The sequence below is a fragment of the Ictalurus punctatus genome, chromosome 4 (assembly GCF_001660625.3).
Source record: "Ictalurus punctatus breed USDA103 chromosome 4, Coco_2.0, whole genome shotgun sequence".
Classification (NCBI taxonomy): domain Eukaryota; kingdom Metazoa; phylum Chordata; class Actinopteri; order Siluriformes; family Ictaluridae; genus Ictalurus; species Ictalurus punctatus.
This window is the reverse complement of record NC_071284.1, coordinates 10,165,033-10,182,418: the sequence shown is the minus strand read 5'-3', so window position 1 is coordinate 10,182,418 and position 17,386 is coordinate 10,165,033. Positions and strand designations below refer to the sequence as shown.

At 38.4% G+C, this 17,386-nt stretch overlaps 1 protein-coding gene across 5 annotated transcripts in view; it reads left to right on the top strand.

Annotated features, from left to right (window-relative positions):
• The first annotated feature begins 944 nt into the window (after positions 1-944).
• Positions 945-17,386, top strand: part of mtss1la (MTSS I-BAR domain containing 2a) — a 34,442-nt gene continuing 18,000 nt past the window's right edge. For 3 of the 5 annotated variants that reach the window (XM_017466188.3, XM_017466187.3, XM_017466186.3), the window contains exons 1-3: positions 945-1,479; positions 5,660-5,721; positions 6,850-6,923. In XM_017466188.3, the coding sequence (XP_017321677.1) occupies positions 1,411-1,479; positions 5,660-5,721; positions 6,850-6,923 (205 nt within the window). In that variant the 5' untranslated portion in view covers positions 945-1,410. The remainder of the gene's footprint in view (positions 1,480-5,659; positions 5,722-6,849; positions 6,924-17,386) is intronic. The other 2 variants (XM_017466185.3, XM_047154877.2) reach the window with 2 other exon arrangements.

Here is a 17,386-nt window from a genome sequence, read left to right as displayed (position 1 = left end):
GATTGTTCATGAGTTTTTCCCAATAGCCAGTTATACATTCTCATTAATAAAATATTCAGAAGAAATCCGGCTTGTCTGTTCTCATTTATATCTATGCATTTCTGTAAATTTGGTTCAATATTGCATGGTATTGTGATACTTCAGCTGGTATAGCATCGTACGATATGTTTATGGTATTGTGACAACTCTAGCCCAACAGTGGCAGCTTTGGCAGTGCTGGGGCATGAACCCCCCCAAACTTCTGATCTGTATACCACTGTGGTATAATGGTTTATAGCAAATTTGTGACTGTTACTACTTCACAAACCAAACCTGAAATGAGGAAACAGGATATCAGATGAGTCTTCATCGGCTATTACAGATACAAAGTAAGAAAGGAATTCCTCTCCTGTCTGTATGTTTATTTCCAGACATCAGTTAAACTTATTGAAATCTTAATCACAGATGAAACTGTTGAATGCTCTATAACGTGTGCTGGTTAAGTTATTTTAACAGGCATTATTTTCAAACAAAGGATCATTTTCAAATGGTTTTCTTTGGTAAGGGAAAAAAAGAACAATAACTAAAACTCGCACAACTGCCACCGGCACATTCACCGCCAGCTGTGCCATTAAACTCATCCCTGGCGTGAACAAAAGCAGTTTCTAGTGAGAATACTTCATGAACAGAGAAATTCAATTCAATTGTCGTGGCCCCATACAAAACCAAGGTGCCATATGCCCACCATGAAATCCCGCCCTCTATGGTTGCCAGATTCCCTTTAAACCCTTTCTGGTTTAATCCGTTAATTTAGGAATGACCAGGAAAATGACCATGGTTTTCATGACACAACTTTAACTGATAATTTAGACGTTACTTGGTTGTAATCTGATCATATTTGCAGTGAAGTGGGCGGAGTTTAAACTGTTATTGCTCTACAACCACTAATCCCAATATGGCAACACCGTCCCTCCAAAAACCAGCACCAGTCCACCGACTCTGAGATTCCCAGTCTCGGATTTCAGGTGCTTGATCTCCCAGTGCTGTTTGTCATTACTGGGTTTCCAGTGAGAGAGTGCGGTTCAGTCAAGGCTCTCCTATTGACTGTGCACTGGATTGAACAGCAAGTGTAATAATATGACAGAGCACTGAGTCAGTGCGAGTCAAGCCTAAGAGGAAGGACTTGACTGGGGGGTTGGGAGGCGAAAGCAAATCTTTTGACCCCGGCCATCATCCTCTGACAAACCGGAGCGCAGAACCACAGCACCGACTCTCGGTCTTCTTCATCGAAATCTCTCAACGCATTTGAACCCAAATTATGCCCGGGATGTGACGAATCCATTCCTGAATCGTGAGATCAGTTTATTGGAGTCGAGTCTCGTGTGTTTTTATTGCTCAGTCATTCAGCGCGTGGTGCGCGGCTTTGACAACATGGAGAGTGTGGAGAAGGAGTGCGGCGCCCTGGGTGGATTATTCCAGGCGATCGTCAACGATATGAAGGTAAAACAGCTCAGGTTAGATTACAACGCAGTGTGAAAACGCTGGTTGTGTTTTTTATTGCCTTTGTTGTGTTTGGGCTCCAGCTGCCTGGACCATTGATGCTGAGATTAATGACAACACGGGCGCAGTGTGCAGCCAGGCGCTTTGTTATGAACCCAGAATCAAACCCTGCACACTGATCTAACTAATAATTCCCTTTAAAAATGTGTTTTGTTTTTTTTCCCCTTAACCAAAACATATGATTGATCGAAAGTGTGTCCTGTTGACCACCACCCACCGCCTGAGTGTACATAGATGCTTATAATCTGTTGTGATACCATGTGGGTGCTATATAATTACTGATGGTTTGAAGCATTTATGCATCATTCTGTGTGATTTCTATTTACTGATGATTTGACCAAAGTAAAAATAATATATTTATATATGTAAATGCATTTGAGCTAAGAATTGAGTATGCTACCTACCATTTGCTTTAGTTATTGCAGAGCCAAACAAATTCTCCTCATACAGTAGATCTGGTGCTACTGAGCAAAAATAAATGATTACATTTATGGATTTTTAGAAAAAATATGATCAGAGCAGTAATATTACATTTAGTTAGTTTTGCAAATCTTCTAGTATTTGATTAAATATTTCTTGTATTCATTTGAGTCCACTAATACATATGGGCTTGCAATTGTTTATAGTCACACATCATGTGTACATCACATAAGCCTGCAATTTTTTTTAAATATATATATATATATATATATATATATATATATATATATATATATATATATATATTAGCCTCACAAACTAGGCCTCTAGCTTCTCTAGAGAGTCTGGCACGTTGTGTCAATAAACACAGCCAAAAATTGCATACCTTGACAGAAAGAGGCAATTTAACTTACGTGGCAGACCTTCTTCTGTGGCCTGTTAGCAAACACACACACACACACACACACACACACACACACACACACACACACACACAAAAGGCTATCTCATTCCCTTACCACCTAATGGCTGCACACAATTCTTTAATAACTTTTAAAAAAAATAGATTATTAACCTTTTTTTTCCATTATTATATCTTTCACTAATGTCTCAATAGTCAAAAGTTTGTTCTCCCACTGGAAACTGGTAAACAAGTGAGTATACATGGATTTGAAGAGAGCCAATCAAACAGCAGGATTCAAGATTCTGAAGTTTGTGGCCAGAAATGTGTACAAAAAATATCAAAGCTCTGTATTCTGTGGGTGGAGTGTCTGAGACTGAGGTTAGTTAGACTATAGTAGAGCTAGTTTAACCTGCTCTTTAGGGAGTTATTTGATTTGGGGTTAAAGATGAACAGGGCCCAATTAAATTTGATTCATTTCCAGGAAGGAGGAAAATACTTCTCTGGGTAGTGATTTCCTTTATAAGATTGATAGATATTTTTTGTTCTTTCCTATAAACCAGAAGTGAACAATATTATTTTTAAAGTCTGCACAATAATGTGATGAGAGAAATATTACCAGGGTGTGTAGCTTGAGGTTATTGAGGGCTTATAATAACTGCACTCAAAAATGCAGACAGCTGCATATCCTCCTACTCTCATATTACATACTTGATGTGTTATATTTAGTCATCCCTCCCACATGCTTGATTTTCCTGAACAGTTTTTAAGTCTTCAAGTCTTGAATTGCTGTCCTCCAGAGAGTTCACTTTAAAAGTCTTGAAACACTTGGGTCTTTCAGAGCTTGGATCTCATACTTTAACAGTAGTTGCAGATTTTGGGAAATCTGCCAAGTCATTGCTTTGTTGGAACAGGATACAGTAGCTGTGAGTAGCATTTGATACATGGTGACTATGCTCTCACACTGCTTTTGCGCTGTGAGGAGTCACTGTTATTGCCACTTTGAATGCCATCATATAGTGAACTTCCCGGGCCTGAAGCCAGCACTGATGACCATACAATATACGAGGGCCTGGTCCTGGCAGATGCTCAGAGTTGGCAATGTGCTGCTTTTCTGACATGTGGCACATTAACATCCTGAGAGAGATTGAGGGGAGTGAGTGGTGTTAGAGATACCAAAAGTATTGAATGTCTTTTCCTCCTTGGTGTAAGGAAAGCCCAATGAGAGACGGAGTTGCCACCGTTTTCTTCACGGTCTGTCATAGGTATGATACGATCCTGTTTGTGTTTATTGCAGGGACATTATATTTTCACCTGCAGATTCATAATGGGACTGAATTGAGAGTTTATACTTTTATTACATTTGTCAGTGTATATATATATATATATATATATATATATATATATATATATATATATATATATATATATATATATATATATATATATATATATATATATAGCACTAACACTGGAGTCTCCTATCAAAAATGTTAATTAAACAATCTCCTTACAGAACTTTTCAACACATCAATGATTATATGTTTTTCTTTATTAAATAATGTTTTTTTTGTTTAGTTCCCTATAAAACCATCTACCCTACAAGCCTGTTTTAGTGTTACTATATAAACAATAAATAATATTAGAACAAGTGCATTAATAAAATGATTTGGAGATTCAGCATGGAGGATAAATAAGAATATGTAAATTAAGATATATAATAAAATATTCAGAGATATTATGACATGCAAAATTTTTATTTGGTATAATTAAATCCATATACCAAATAACCATTAAACAGCTTCCTAAAAACAGAATGCTGTAGTGTGGGATTAGTATTTCTTGTTTTTGTGATCTTATGAAAGATGCTTCAGATGTGTTACTAGGCAGATTTGTTAGCATTATTAGGCATATGCTTCAGCAAAATAAACTACAAAATAGGAATGTTGGTGTATATATTTCCACCTAAAAAACTGAACAGTTTTCCTGGACTTGTGGACTATGGACAATTCTTAAACTGCAACATCCTCTCCTCTTGATCTGCTTCAGTCTTTGCATGGCTTTTAGCTCCACACGTCAGGAAAGCTAATTAGCCACCTGTGGCTGTGACAATGGACATGGCGATAGCTGCAGCAGGAAATGTGTTCAGCATGGCAGTAATATGACATGCAGTACTAGACTAATGCCTCAAGACTTTCTCAGGACCAAACACACTGGATTGCTTTAGCAAACCTTGAGAGGAGATGCTGGTGGGGTTTTTTGTTGTTGTTGGTTTTTTTTTTGCTAATCCCCCCCCCAAAGGTAATTGCTAATACATGCTAATCCAATGAAAATATGAATAAAGTGTGTCACTTGCTCAGCCATGCTGAGCCATTTGCACAAAGCTGAAATGATGACTAAGTGTGTCATTTATTTAAAAAAAAAAAAAAAAGTAATTATCTACTATTTATTCATCTTATTTCCCTGGTAACCTTGTTAAACAAACTATGTGTCTGAATATTTATCTACAACCAGTTAGTTCTGGATCCTGAGATAATACCAGAACAATACAAGAAAGTCACGTTTGTATATAATTCAACAAGGAACTGGGTGTGTTCAGATAGTTTCCTTTCAGTCGCCTCCAGGTCAGAGATCATATGAAAGATGTGCCTTATTGTTCATGGCTATTAGAGACTCTTACTTCTCTACACCAGTTACACAATTTTCAGTCCTGTGGTAATACAGTCACATTCAGTACACTCATGTTTAATGAAGACATTTGTTCTTGGGAATGCTTTTAGTATCCGTTTTAAAAATGAAGCTCTTAGGCCTGGACGTTGTGTTCACAAGGTTTTAATAGGTAACTGCCTGTTTTAATGTTTTCCTGCTTTTAGTCTGAAGAGCATCTGCTGAACAAGGCAAATCTGTTTTTCATTGGAGTCATGAATTTGTTGTATGTTGCCTGCAGGCTGTGAATTGAAGAAAAAGAAACCGTACACAGACAAAGCGTTCTCTCTGAAAGACTCTTTATACCCAAATATTATTTTACTGTGATTCTGGTAGATGATGGCTTCAGGGACATTTTTCCTGGCTTCACTGTTTTAAACTGATATTAGTGTGTAATGTGTGTGAATGGAAGTCTGTTTATGTTTGACTAAACATCTGTTCCTCATCTGAAGTGTTTTTTGATGTTTCTTATTTAGATGTGAAGACTGGGGTGTGTCTGTGAAGTTTGCATACCTGTTTGGATAATAAAAATAGGGCTCATACATTTGATGTCATTGGTGATTTTCTAACATGACACTGCTGCTCTTTCACTAGAACTCATACCCAGTGTGGGAGGACTTCAGTGCCAAGGCCACAAAGCTACACTCGCAACTCAGGTGATACGTTTTCACAGTGATCAGAGACTTTTCCTGAACTTTTCTAGAGATTTGGCGTATAATAGCTGCTATAAAAGCTCAAATAAAAAAGGGGAAAGTGTATATATGCATCTTTTTATGTTTCACATCTTTTCCAAATTGTTAGATGTGTCCTGAATGATGTACAGCACTATACATGATTCCAGAATGATGTCTTAGTGGACAGAATGCTTATCTTAATACAATGACTTGTATTTAAAAAGCAGTGATAAAATCTCAATGTGGATAATTTGAGGAGAAGTTATTATGCAGATATTTTTTATTATCTAGTATTATATATCATGTAATAGTTTTCCTAAAAAAAAAAAGAAAAACTACACCACTAAACATCTGTTGATCTCATCTTTAGTTTATATAATGTCTGAATTGTTTACATTTTGTAGTCTATATAATTTCCACACTGTTTAAAAACTTAACGGAAGGAATAAAACAAAGCGGGGTGTGCCGAAATAGAAAAACAATCAACGACGCAGTGGTTTCATGTGGCCTGATGTACAGTAAAGCGGCGTTAATGCTACACAGCCTGTCCCGAAGTGTTTTATTCCACAATAGTTAACTAACAATTACAATTTTTTAAAACTAAAGAATGATATGTCATACATTTTACCCATTTATAGTTACATTTTATGTTGTGGAATATCTGTGAGAGCAGTTAATTCTTGTTGTCACTTATATTGCACAAGCTATGCACAGTTGTTCCCCTGCCTTCTCTTGAAGTTATTAAGACAAAGATGCAGCTTGTTAGACTTTTCAGTAGTGGAAAACTTAAAGGGACATTCTTACTGACTGTTATAAAGCACTGAAATTGGAGACTCCTTCCATATATGTTAAATAAATGTCTCCCTACAGAAAACATCATATCAATGGTTAGATATTTTCCCTTGTAAATTATTTGTATTATGTTTGTTATTATACTTAGTTTACATGGAGCATAAATGTCCCTGTGAATTACCTGTTACTGTAGAACTATAATATATTAGAATGTGCATATTAATATAAAACTGTGATTTGCCTTATAGCTGGCACTACTATCAGAGCTGCTGTTATAAAAGATTTAATCAACACTTCACTTCTCGATGCACTCTTTAGGACCACGGTACTGGCAATGGCTGCTTTCCTGGATGCTTTTCAGAAGGTGGCAGACATGGCAACAAATACAAGAGGTAAAATTTCTGTTGAAGCTGAAAAATGGAAGAAAGAAAGAAAAAAAAAAAGAAAGTACTGTAGTCATGGTGATGAAGTTATTTTTGAGTGACTCTTACTCTAAAGGCCATGAACAGCTTTATGGTCTTCACATGATATTAGACATCATTAAAAAAAAAAGTGCATTATATAGAGTTTAACATCTAAAATGCACTTGGAACATACTCTGCAAATAAAAGAATGTTAAATGCCTTTGCTTGTTTTAGTGTGCTTTGTAGGACCTTCTAAATTCGAACATTCAAAAAGAGAGTGAGAAAAGAAAGGAAAATGGCTTTTGGCCATTTGCAGAGTGATTAACAGGCCAGTCATCCTGTTTGATTGCATTGAATCACCTAGAATAAAACTTTCCACTAGCCTGATGGAGTGTTTTAGATTCAACAAGGTCAAATAAATTTGGTCTTCATTGGCACAGTTTCAAAATGTGGGTCAGACACAGCTGTGGGCATGGAAACAATTTTTTTAGCATCTACATTTTTTTTTTAAATCTACTTGCCATATCCTATTAGCTCATTTAACACTCTGCACAGGGAATCATATTCTTAGAACTCCAGAAATTGTGTACTGACAGCATGAGGCAGCTGTATTTATCATGCCTTCAGAGGCGGTTGCTATGGGCTACAAGCATTTTCAAGACTATTACCTGAATACAGTTGCTAGACCAAGCTCAGGTGTCCAATAGAGACCAGTCAAAGCACAGACATTTTCTGAGAGCAGATTAAGAATGTGAGTTTGCATACTTGTAGTCTGCAGTTTAAGAGGTTCAATCACTGATGTACATTGCCTTACATAAATATTCACCCTCCTTGAAATGTTCCACATTGTGTAACGTTACATCCAGGGGCATAACCTGGTCTGGGCATTCAGGGCTGTAGCCCCCCCCCCCCCCCCCCCCCCCCGCCCCCCAAATAATATCTTTAGCCCCAAATAATTCTCCACTTGGAGTAGTTTATCACTACATAACTGAATGTCAGTAAAAGAAATCGGCACTGTTGTGATTTTCTATCTACAGTGAAAGGAGTGTTGTATTTGAGGCGAGATCAATTCGACAGGGTTTACAGGAAAACACGTGGAAATACTTGTGTGACTTATTGGCTGACAGGTCTCCATTCTGACTAACGCTACCTCACACAATCAGTCAGTGTGAGGGGAAAATGGATATATGATATCTTTTTTTTTTTTACCAGTAAAAGGGTTGAAACTGAAACACAAACATCCTCTCATACTGAGCAAGAAAGCAAGGTGTGTAAATGTCTATATATGAGTTCCATGAACATGATATGAGCAGAGCATAAGGACAGGTAACGTACTTTGCATGGCACTGTAGCAGTGAAACCAATACAACGATAGCTTTGTTGTGCTTTCCCCTGGCTAGTGACACCAAATTAGCCTAGTCTTGTGTTAGATAGCCAACATGTTTTATATTTTATCATTTTGGTAGTCCTGCAAGCAGTTATAACACCCGAGTCAGGTTTTATGATAACTTTTTGTCCAATTTTCACATTTTTAAGTAATTATCCCTCAAAAAATGTATGGAAACAGTTTATTTAGAAATACATTTTCACAGGTTTATTGATTGAGAAGAATCTGGGTTCAATGTGCATGATTAACAGTCCAGCTAACACCCCTGGTTTCAACCTGGAACTGAAATAGACTTAATTGGGATTAATCAGCTTTTGGGTTGATGCTCTCTCTAATGCCTTACTGGGCACTACTTTAACTTTAGTTGAGCAACCTCCTCTAGGCAGTTGTTGTTCTATAACAGTGGATTTAGTCATGCACTGCAGAATGTTCAAAGTTTGGGATTTTTTTTTTAACCATGATTGATATTTTTCTATAAGTTAGACCAGATTTGATAGCTTCTTGTACTTATGATGCTTTTTGTTTAGGTATGTTCTCTACCAAACTGCACCCTTCCAGGAACAGGTTTATTTACATTGAGACCACATGTCACTTTAATTGCACACAGGTTGATTTTGTCACTTCTGATGGCACTAGTTAGACTGGGACTAATTTAGGGATTTCACAGCAATGGGGGAGAATACTAATGCATCACACTTTTACACTTTGTGATTTAATATTATGGACGTTTTTGTGTAGATCAATGACATAAATTAAGTCCAGTTTTAGGCTGTAACACTTATACAAGGGGTGAATACTTACATTTACATTTATTCATTCAGCAGATGCTTTTATCCAAAGTGACTTAGAAATGAGGAAATGCAAGCAAAGCGATATATCAAGCGGAGAACAATACAAGTAGTGCTACCCTGCAATATTTATAATTGAGTTCTAGAGAAGCAAAGTGTGCAGAGTAGAGGTGTAAGAGTATTCATTTAAAAAAATTTTTTAAATAATGTGGGCTTGGCATTTTAGGGGTTAGTTAAGTGCTCATGGAAGAGGTGGGTGTTTAGCTGTTTTCTGAAAATAGTGACAGATTCTGCAGTCTAGATTGAGGTTGGAAGTTCATTCCACCACTGAGGGACAGTTAGTTTGAAGGTTCTGGAAAGGCACCTTGAGCCACGCTGAGTAGGCACTACTAAGCACTGGTTGTTAACCGATCACCGATTGCGTGAGGGAATGTAAGCCTCAAGGGGAGTGTTGAGGTAGGGGGGTGCTGTTGCAGAATACTTACCGGTATTCAAGATACTGTGTCACTATAACGATTTTGAGCACTATAGTGTAAAAGCTTGTCCTGCTGGGATGCAAAATTTGGAAGTATGTCCTACTTTTAGTTCCAAATCCACTGGAGATGATGTTGTTTTCAGATCTGCATGTTCTCACACTCTCTAATCAATCTGTCATCATTTAAATGAAAAATGAAAATATGCGCATATGCAAAACTTGCCTTCCAGCCCTCTCTTGCTCTCTACATAATCATTACAACGTCAATGAACTAGTTTAATTTTCTTTCTCCTTTGGGAATGCGGTAGTCCACACCAGCCTCTAAACAACCTCTAGCAAACCTTAAATTCTTTTTTTAGTGGCATATGTGCTCTTGTAGGGTGGATGGATGTCACTGCAGTTGTGTTTTTACTTACCTTATATAATCTACTTGGTTAGATCATTCATTCCATGCTCATATTAGAAGACCACATAATCTCTATCCTGTGTTTAATTCTATACATGCGTAAGACAAGAATTGCATGTATGTGTGTGGTGGCCTGATTTTTTGATCTGTAACCTAAAATCACAGAAAATGTCCCCTCTTTTCTGCCCTTAAACAGAAATCAGGCTGCTAATCCCTGGCATTAAGTGTTAGCAATCAGTCCTTTTCTGAATCAGGGCCAGGCTGGAAGTGCAGGCAGAGCTGGTGGTTTCACTAAAACACTACCATCAGGCCACAGCTTGCATTTCACAGCTCCCCACTGACACACATTCAACATCACAATTAGTCACTGTTACTGATGACATAAAGTAATTCTCTCTCGCTTCTTTGCAAATTTTATAGAGTCGTCTTGTATGTAAATGATGGTGTTACGCACTAGTACACACTAGACACGGTGTATTTGTGTGTCCTGGTAGAAGATAAAACCTACGTACCTACCTAGTGTCTGTGCTGTGAAAAAGTTTCTGATTTCTTCTCTTTTTGTGTATTTCTCATACTAAATAGTTTTAGATCTTCAAATGAAAGACAACATAAAACAAAGGTAACCTGAGTAAACACACAATACAGTTTTTATTTTATTTAAATTTTTTTTATTGAAGCAAAAAAGTTATCCAACACCTTTCACCAATGTGAAAAACTAATTGTCCTCCCTTAAACTTAAAATCTGGTTATGCCACTTTTAGCAGCAATAACTGCAACCACACTTGTCCGATAACTGGAGATCAGTCGGTCACTTACTTCTGTCACTAGGACTTACTCCTATGCTTTGGATTTGCTGCATAATCCAGTTGCACTTGAGTTTCACCTTACAGACTGAAGACTTTAGGATTCTCCTGTAGCATTTTCTGGTAAAGATCAGAATTCATGTTTCCCTCAATTATTGCAAGTTGCCCAGACCCTGAAGCAGCAAAGCATCCCCACACCATCACACCTCCTCCATGCTTGACCGTAAGTGTAATGTCCATCCATCCATCCATCTTCTATACTGCTTATCCTCTTCAGGGTCACGGGGAAACTTGGAGCCTATACCAGGGAGCATCAGGCACAAGGCGGGGTACACCCTAGACAGGGTGCCAATCCATCGCAGTAGGTGTAATGTTCTTTTTGTGAAATTCTGTGTTTGGTTTACGCCACATGTAATGGCACCCCTGTCTTCCAAACAGTTCCACTTTCGACTCACCAGTCCATAGAACATTCTCCCAAAAGATTTGAGGATCATCAAGGTGTGTTTTGGCAAGAAGTCTTAATGTTATTTTGGGTTAGCAATGATTTTCACCTCACCACGCTTCCATGGATGCTATTTTTGCCCAGTGTCTTTCTGATAGTGGAGTCATGACCAGTGAGATTTATTGATGCAAGAGAGCCCTGTAGTTCCTTTGATGTTATTGTGACTTTCTGGATGAGTAGGTACTGTGCTCCTGAAGGAATTTCGGAAGGTCGGCCACTTCTGGGAAGGTTCACTACTGTGCCGAATTTTTGCCTTTGTTTTATCTTGTATTTTGTTTTAATTTCTGAAGTAATTTAGTATGAGATATACACAAAAACAGAAAACATCAGGATACTTTGTCACAGCACTCAAGCTTATCTATCTATCTATCTGTCTGTCTGTCTCACTCTGTCACAATCAGTAACATTAGCAAGAGAAACAATACCAATATCAGTGGTCATAATGGCAATAAAAGAAAGAAAACTAACTATAGCAGTAAACAAACCAAGAGTAACAGCAATAAGGACAATGGTAATAACAGAAGGGATAGTGGGGTATGATATGGGGAGGGAGGGATGTTTGTAGGACTGCGGACGTGTCACTTGGTGTCTCTCAGGGGGAACATGTGGTCATGTGCTTTGAGGTGAGAGTTGTTGTGTGCCCTCTCCCAAGGAAGATCTGTAATCTTACCACTGGGGTCATGTCTGTGAAGTTTGGGATGAAAGTTTGGAATTTGGGGGTTAAAATAAGTGCACCTCTGTCTTGACCTTACTTGTTATGCAGTTAGCAGACACTCTCTCCTTTCTGAGCAGGCACATGTTTCTCTGTTTCTGGGCACTGGGCCTATACCTGGTCAGGATCTGTCTCTGATTTTTTTCCCCTGATAGAAACTCTGAAGAGATTTTTGAATCATTGATTTGAATATTCGTACGGTTTGTACTCCTTGTTTAGGGCCTGATAATACTTGAATTTACTCTGACTTGCAGTTTCACATTGCAAGTGTTCCAGATATTGAGTTTGACTTTGTTTGATGAGCTGACTGGTACTGATCTTGGGTATTAAAGCAGTGCTGACCTGGGCTCGGAGTTGTGTTAGTGTGTGTTACAGTGAGTTAACCTCTGACTGAGGGAACTCTTTTGAAGGTCCAGCTCTTATCCTTACATTCAAAAGTATTTACTAGTCTAGAAAATCCAGAAAACCAAAACAGACCTTTTGGTAGGTTTGAAGTCTAGGTGAGAGGTTTTTAAAGTTTAAAGGGTAAACATAATAGTTAGTACTCAGTGGAGTCTAGAACAGTACATACATATGCAATTTGAGACACAATGATATAGTTTGTTTAGTCAGTTGTGGGCACAGTGTCGCATGATGCAAGGCGGCCCCCGCTATTTACACTGATATTGCACCACAGGGACATGTCGCATTCATTTCTGAGGATGCCCCTAGTGACCGCAGGATACATGTGGCAGCCATCTTGGGTATACATATGCATAGTTAAAAGCAAGTGTGTCCTATCCTTTAAAATTCAGTAGTCTTTGAGGACTGGTCTTTAAGTACATCCAAAAATTGAGGGCACATTTCTTGACAGCTAGAATTGGCCTAATTCTTCTTTGTATGTGCTGGTTGTGCTGTATGCAGTGCTTTTGCATTTCTTCATGCAGGTTCTAGTCCCATCTAGTGTAGCCAATACACTGTACTCCATACAGTGCATCGGCTGGATGAAATAATTTGTACTTTGTTAGAACGGGTATGGGTATGGGTCAGTGTTGTGAAATTCCCATGAGCTTTGTCCTTCAGTTGAAACTCCTTGACGTGGAACCAGTAAGGCTGACGTAAGTGTACTGCCCTGTGTGCTTTATAGAGGTCCTAGCAAGGGTGAACTGCTATCTGTATTGCTGATGTTAGGGTTTCTTCATTTTGTTTTCCAAATCAAGCTATAAAAGTAAAGTCGATCAATAAAAAGCATATCTGTTATTTGTCTCTGTGTGTGTGTGTGTGTGTGTGTGTGTGTGTGTGTGTGTGTGTCCATCCACCCATCTGTCTGTCTATCTATCTATCTATCTATCTATCTGTCTGTCTATCTGTCTGTCTATCTATCTATGCTCTAGCAGAAGTGCTCAGCTACCTCGTGAGGCTGATATTTATGGACATGATGTGATGGTCGTTGTTTATGTAGTTTGAAAGCAGTGCATTAGAGCTTGAGCTACACAACGATTGATGTCTCTCTGACCACCTCATGGTTGGGAGCCTGACCTCTAAGAATAGCTGCGTTTGTTTATATTTGTGAGACAGGACAAATGTTCAAATGTTTCAGGGGGGCTATTTACTCAAAACTGCTTTGTACTGAATGCCTTTGTTCCTCCTGCCCTGTGAGTACACTTTCAAAATATAGTGTGCTTTTATATCATGGGCCAGGATCAGGTTTTCACGTTTGTGGGAAACATTGTTTTGCTGCTCTGTGATCTGTTATACATATATGTATTGTTACACTGAATGTGTATCTGGGGCTTTGTGTTCTATGTGGTAGGGGATTTGGGAGAAAGTCTCAGATCTCTCTGCTTGAGAGGAGACATAGTAATGGGGTATTGTTTTAATGATGGCTCTGGGGGTTAGTGTCTTCTAAGTTTGTGCTTAGACATTGCTTGAGGTGAGTGTGAGGACATGTTGTTATATCTTGGTGGGGATCAAATATCTATACAAGGAAAGGAATATCTGACAGTTTTGACCTTGTGGGACCTTGTGAGTCAAAAGTTTACCTCTTTCTTACTGAGAAAGTGTAGACAAAGCATTACTTAGCCGCATCAATCATTTTATCAGTGGAAGGTCCTCACTAGGACCGTCAGAAAAACATGTGTGTGTGTGTGTAAGGCGCTTTAGTGTAATTTTGCAGTAGTGATGCAGAGATGTGTAATCCTCTTTACCTTGCACTGACACATGGTCCGACTTTCTGCATATTTGTGTGTGTGTGTGTGTGTGTGTGTGTGTGTGTGTGCGTGTGTGTATGTGCGTGTGCACTGCTTATCTTCCCGGTGCTCTGGACTGGCAGATGGCACGTATCTGTAGAAGCCATCTGGAGTGTAGGGCATGGGTGAGAATTGGCACAGGAGATTACGCTTCATGCTTGGTACACTTCACTCATTTCTAGCACGTCAGAAAACATGCTAAGTGTACTGAGTAACCTATTTAAATTGCATAGAGATGTGGGGGTTTGGGGGTGCTTTGGAGATTTCCTCTGGGTACTCTGGGTTCCTCCCCCAGTCCAAAGACATGCGTTGTAGGCTGATTGGCATCTCCATATTTTCAGTAGTGTGTGAATTGGTATGTGAATGTGGGTGTGATTGTGCCCTGCGATGGGTTGGCACCCCGTCCAAGGTGTCCCCCACCTTGTGACCCCGAGTCCCCTTGGACACATCTGTTTCGAGGTGAAGGCTGGGATCCATTCAGTCATCTTAGCTACATTAGATGGGACTAGAACCTGCATGAAGTATTCAGATCAATTTAGAAAATCAAAAGCAGTGGACCGCACAACCAGCACATACGTGAAGAATTAGTCCAGGTCTAACTGTCAATAATCATCCAGAAATGTGCCCTTGAAGTGTTTTATTCCTCTATTACCACTACACTGTGCCAGTCTCTTATAAATTAAAGAATGACTTATCATTCTTTTTACAAGTTATTATTGTGTTTAATGTTGTGGAATGTCTACAGAACAAGTTTCTGTTAGTTCCTGTTATTATTTCAAACATATTAGCTGTAAGCAGTCTGTAAACTCACCAGCATTTTAAACGCACTTGCTGAGAAACCAGAAAGTCCTTTGTTCTGAAGATTTTCCTGTGTTGGAAAAGTTACTGACACCAGAGACTCCTTCCGTAAATTGTTAAATATTTCCTTAAAGAAAGGAGCTTTACCTCATCAACGATTATGCATTTTCGTTCAGTTTTTTGGTATTAGTCCTAGATTATGTGGAGAGTTCTCTATGCAAGTCCTTGTGAATTAACTGCTACTGTAGAACTAATAACACATTCGAACAAGCACATTAATATTAACCTGTGATGCGCTTTATAACCAGAACTAATGTCAGAGTCATGCTGTTATAGACAATTAAATGTTTTTCTTAAATTACCTGAAATGAAGTAACAAAGATAGTACTAAGAGTCTGATCTCCTCACCAAAAGGATGAATTCAACAAATCAAATGTATTTATTGTTATATTAGGTTGAGAGACAGAATGTTTAATGATCACATTAATTCTACAATTTTCTACAAACATAGTACATTGTTAAAGACAAACACAAAACGTAATTTCTCGGCAAAGAGGAAGACTGGACTGTACTAAATGGGCAAAAGTCTAAACAAAGCAAGGATCAAACCAGAGTAAGATTACAAACAAGACTTCACAATGTCTGTGTTAGAGCCTGGGTTATTTAAAAGCTTGTGTACTTTGGGAACAGGTGTGTGTTTAATCAGTAGTCTGGTGACTGTCAGTGGGTTGTGAGTATTATGACTCAGTGTGGAGTTCTTGAGCTGACATGGAGGCTGGCTGGGAATCCAAGGTAATGTTTTGGTCAATTGTCTGTGTTGAACCGAGAGTAGATACAGGTGCTAATGTCACACACACACACACACACACACGCAGATATATATATATATATATATATATATATATATATATATATATATATATATATATATATATATATATATATATATATATATATATATATATAAAATATAAGGTGAACGGTGGAACAGAGGGAAAATAACAGTATTGCTTGTTTATCCAGAGCCTGTAAAAAGAAGGTACGGAGAGAGTGAGGAAAGGAGAATCAGTCAGAGCTAGGGAGCTATAGCTTAGAGCTATAGGAAATAAACATATTACAGGTTACTTCCTTTCACAGTGCAGTCGTAGAACTGTTACTTTATTTGAACATCATCTGTTAGTGATCGTTCAGTATGCTGAAAGGAATAAAAGAAGCAACAAAATTCCCAAGATCCATTTGTGATACGTCTGTCTGAAAAGCCCTTGTAAAACTGTGTGTGTGTTTGTCTTTAGAGGTAACACAAAACACATCTGGAAAGTGACGAGAGAAGTAAGGGGTATTTTTAGCAGCAGTGCTTGATCCCCTTGGCAGGAAGTCTCGGAGTAAACATTTTCCACACTTACACTCACAGACACCCCTTAAATTTCTTCTTTGCTTAGACACAGTCCTGAGTAATTTAGAGCAGACGGCCCATATGATTCCACTCAGTCGGTTTTCTCTCCCTGCCCCTGTCCACTTCTTCTGCTCACGTTTGGTCTCGGTGTGAAACATAGTACATAGTATCTGACATTTTAAATCTCACTGTTTAGAAATGTGTGTGTGTACCCAGAAAACCTTTATACACAACGTCATTCACGCCACTCAGAATTCTGAATATTAGAACGTCCCAGTGGGTGTGTAGAATCTGTAAGGGTACTTCTGTTGGATCGGTCAGATATTTAGGCCCTGAGGGAAGAAAGAGTGCATTAAACGGTTTGGAATTTAGTTTTTGATTTGTTATGATGTCATTTTTAATAGCTTTAAGTAATCAGTTCATTCATTCATATCGATCACATCCTTATGTATACATCAACATCACAAACATGAGGAAATCATTTCAAGTGTATGTATTTCCCCACTATAATACTACATTTAGAGGATTTATTTATTTATTTATTTGTTTGTTTGTTTGTTTGTTTGTTCTAAGAGTATTGAAGCAGCCTGTATTTTTGTCATGCTTGGGTTTCAATCACAGAGGAATTGCTCCCCACCATGCTCCATCAGCAAAACTGTCCCTGCCAGCTGAGACCCTGCTTCTGGAGCACAAACTAGTGCTCTCCCACAGGGATATAGCTAAGCTTGAGTCCCAGCGTGCTACATGCCCTGAACGGCTGTATGTTCATAAGAGTATGATCAGTAATGCTTTCACTGGATTTGAGTTCTCCTTCTAGGGTTACCCAAACTGTAATTTGTTAATCGTTATTACAGTACTGAAATAACTTTTCAATACCAATCAAGAATCCTGTAAGTGAGCCTTTTAACAGACAATATTGTTTTGTGGTCTCATGATTAGAGGATTCTCAGAGCTACATT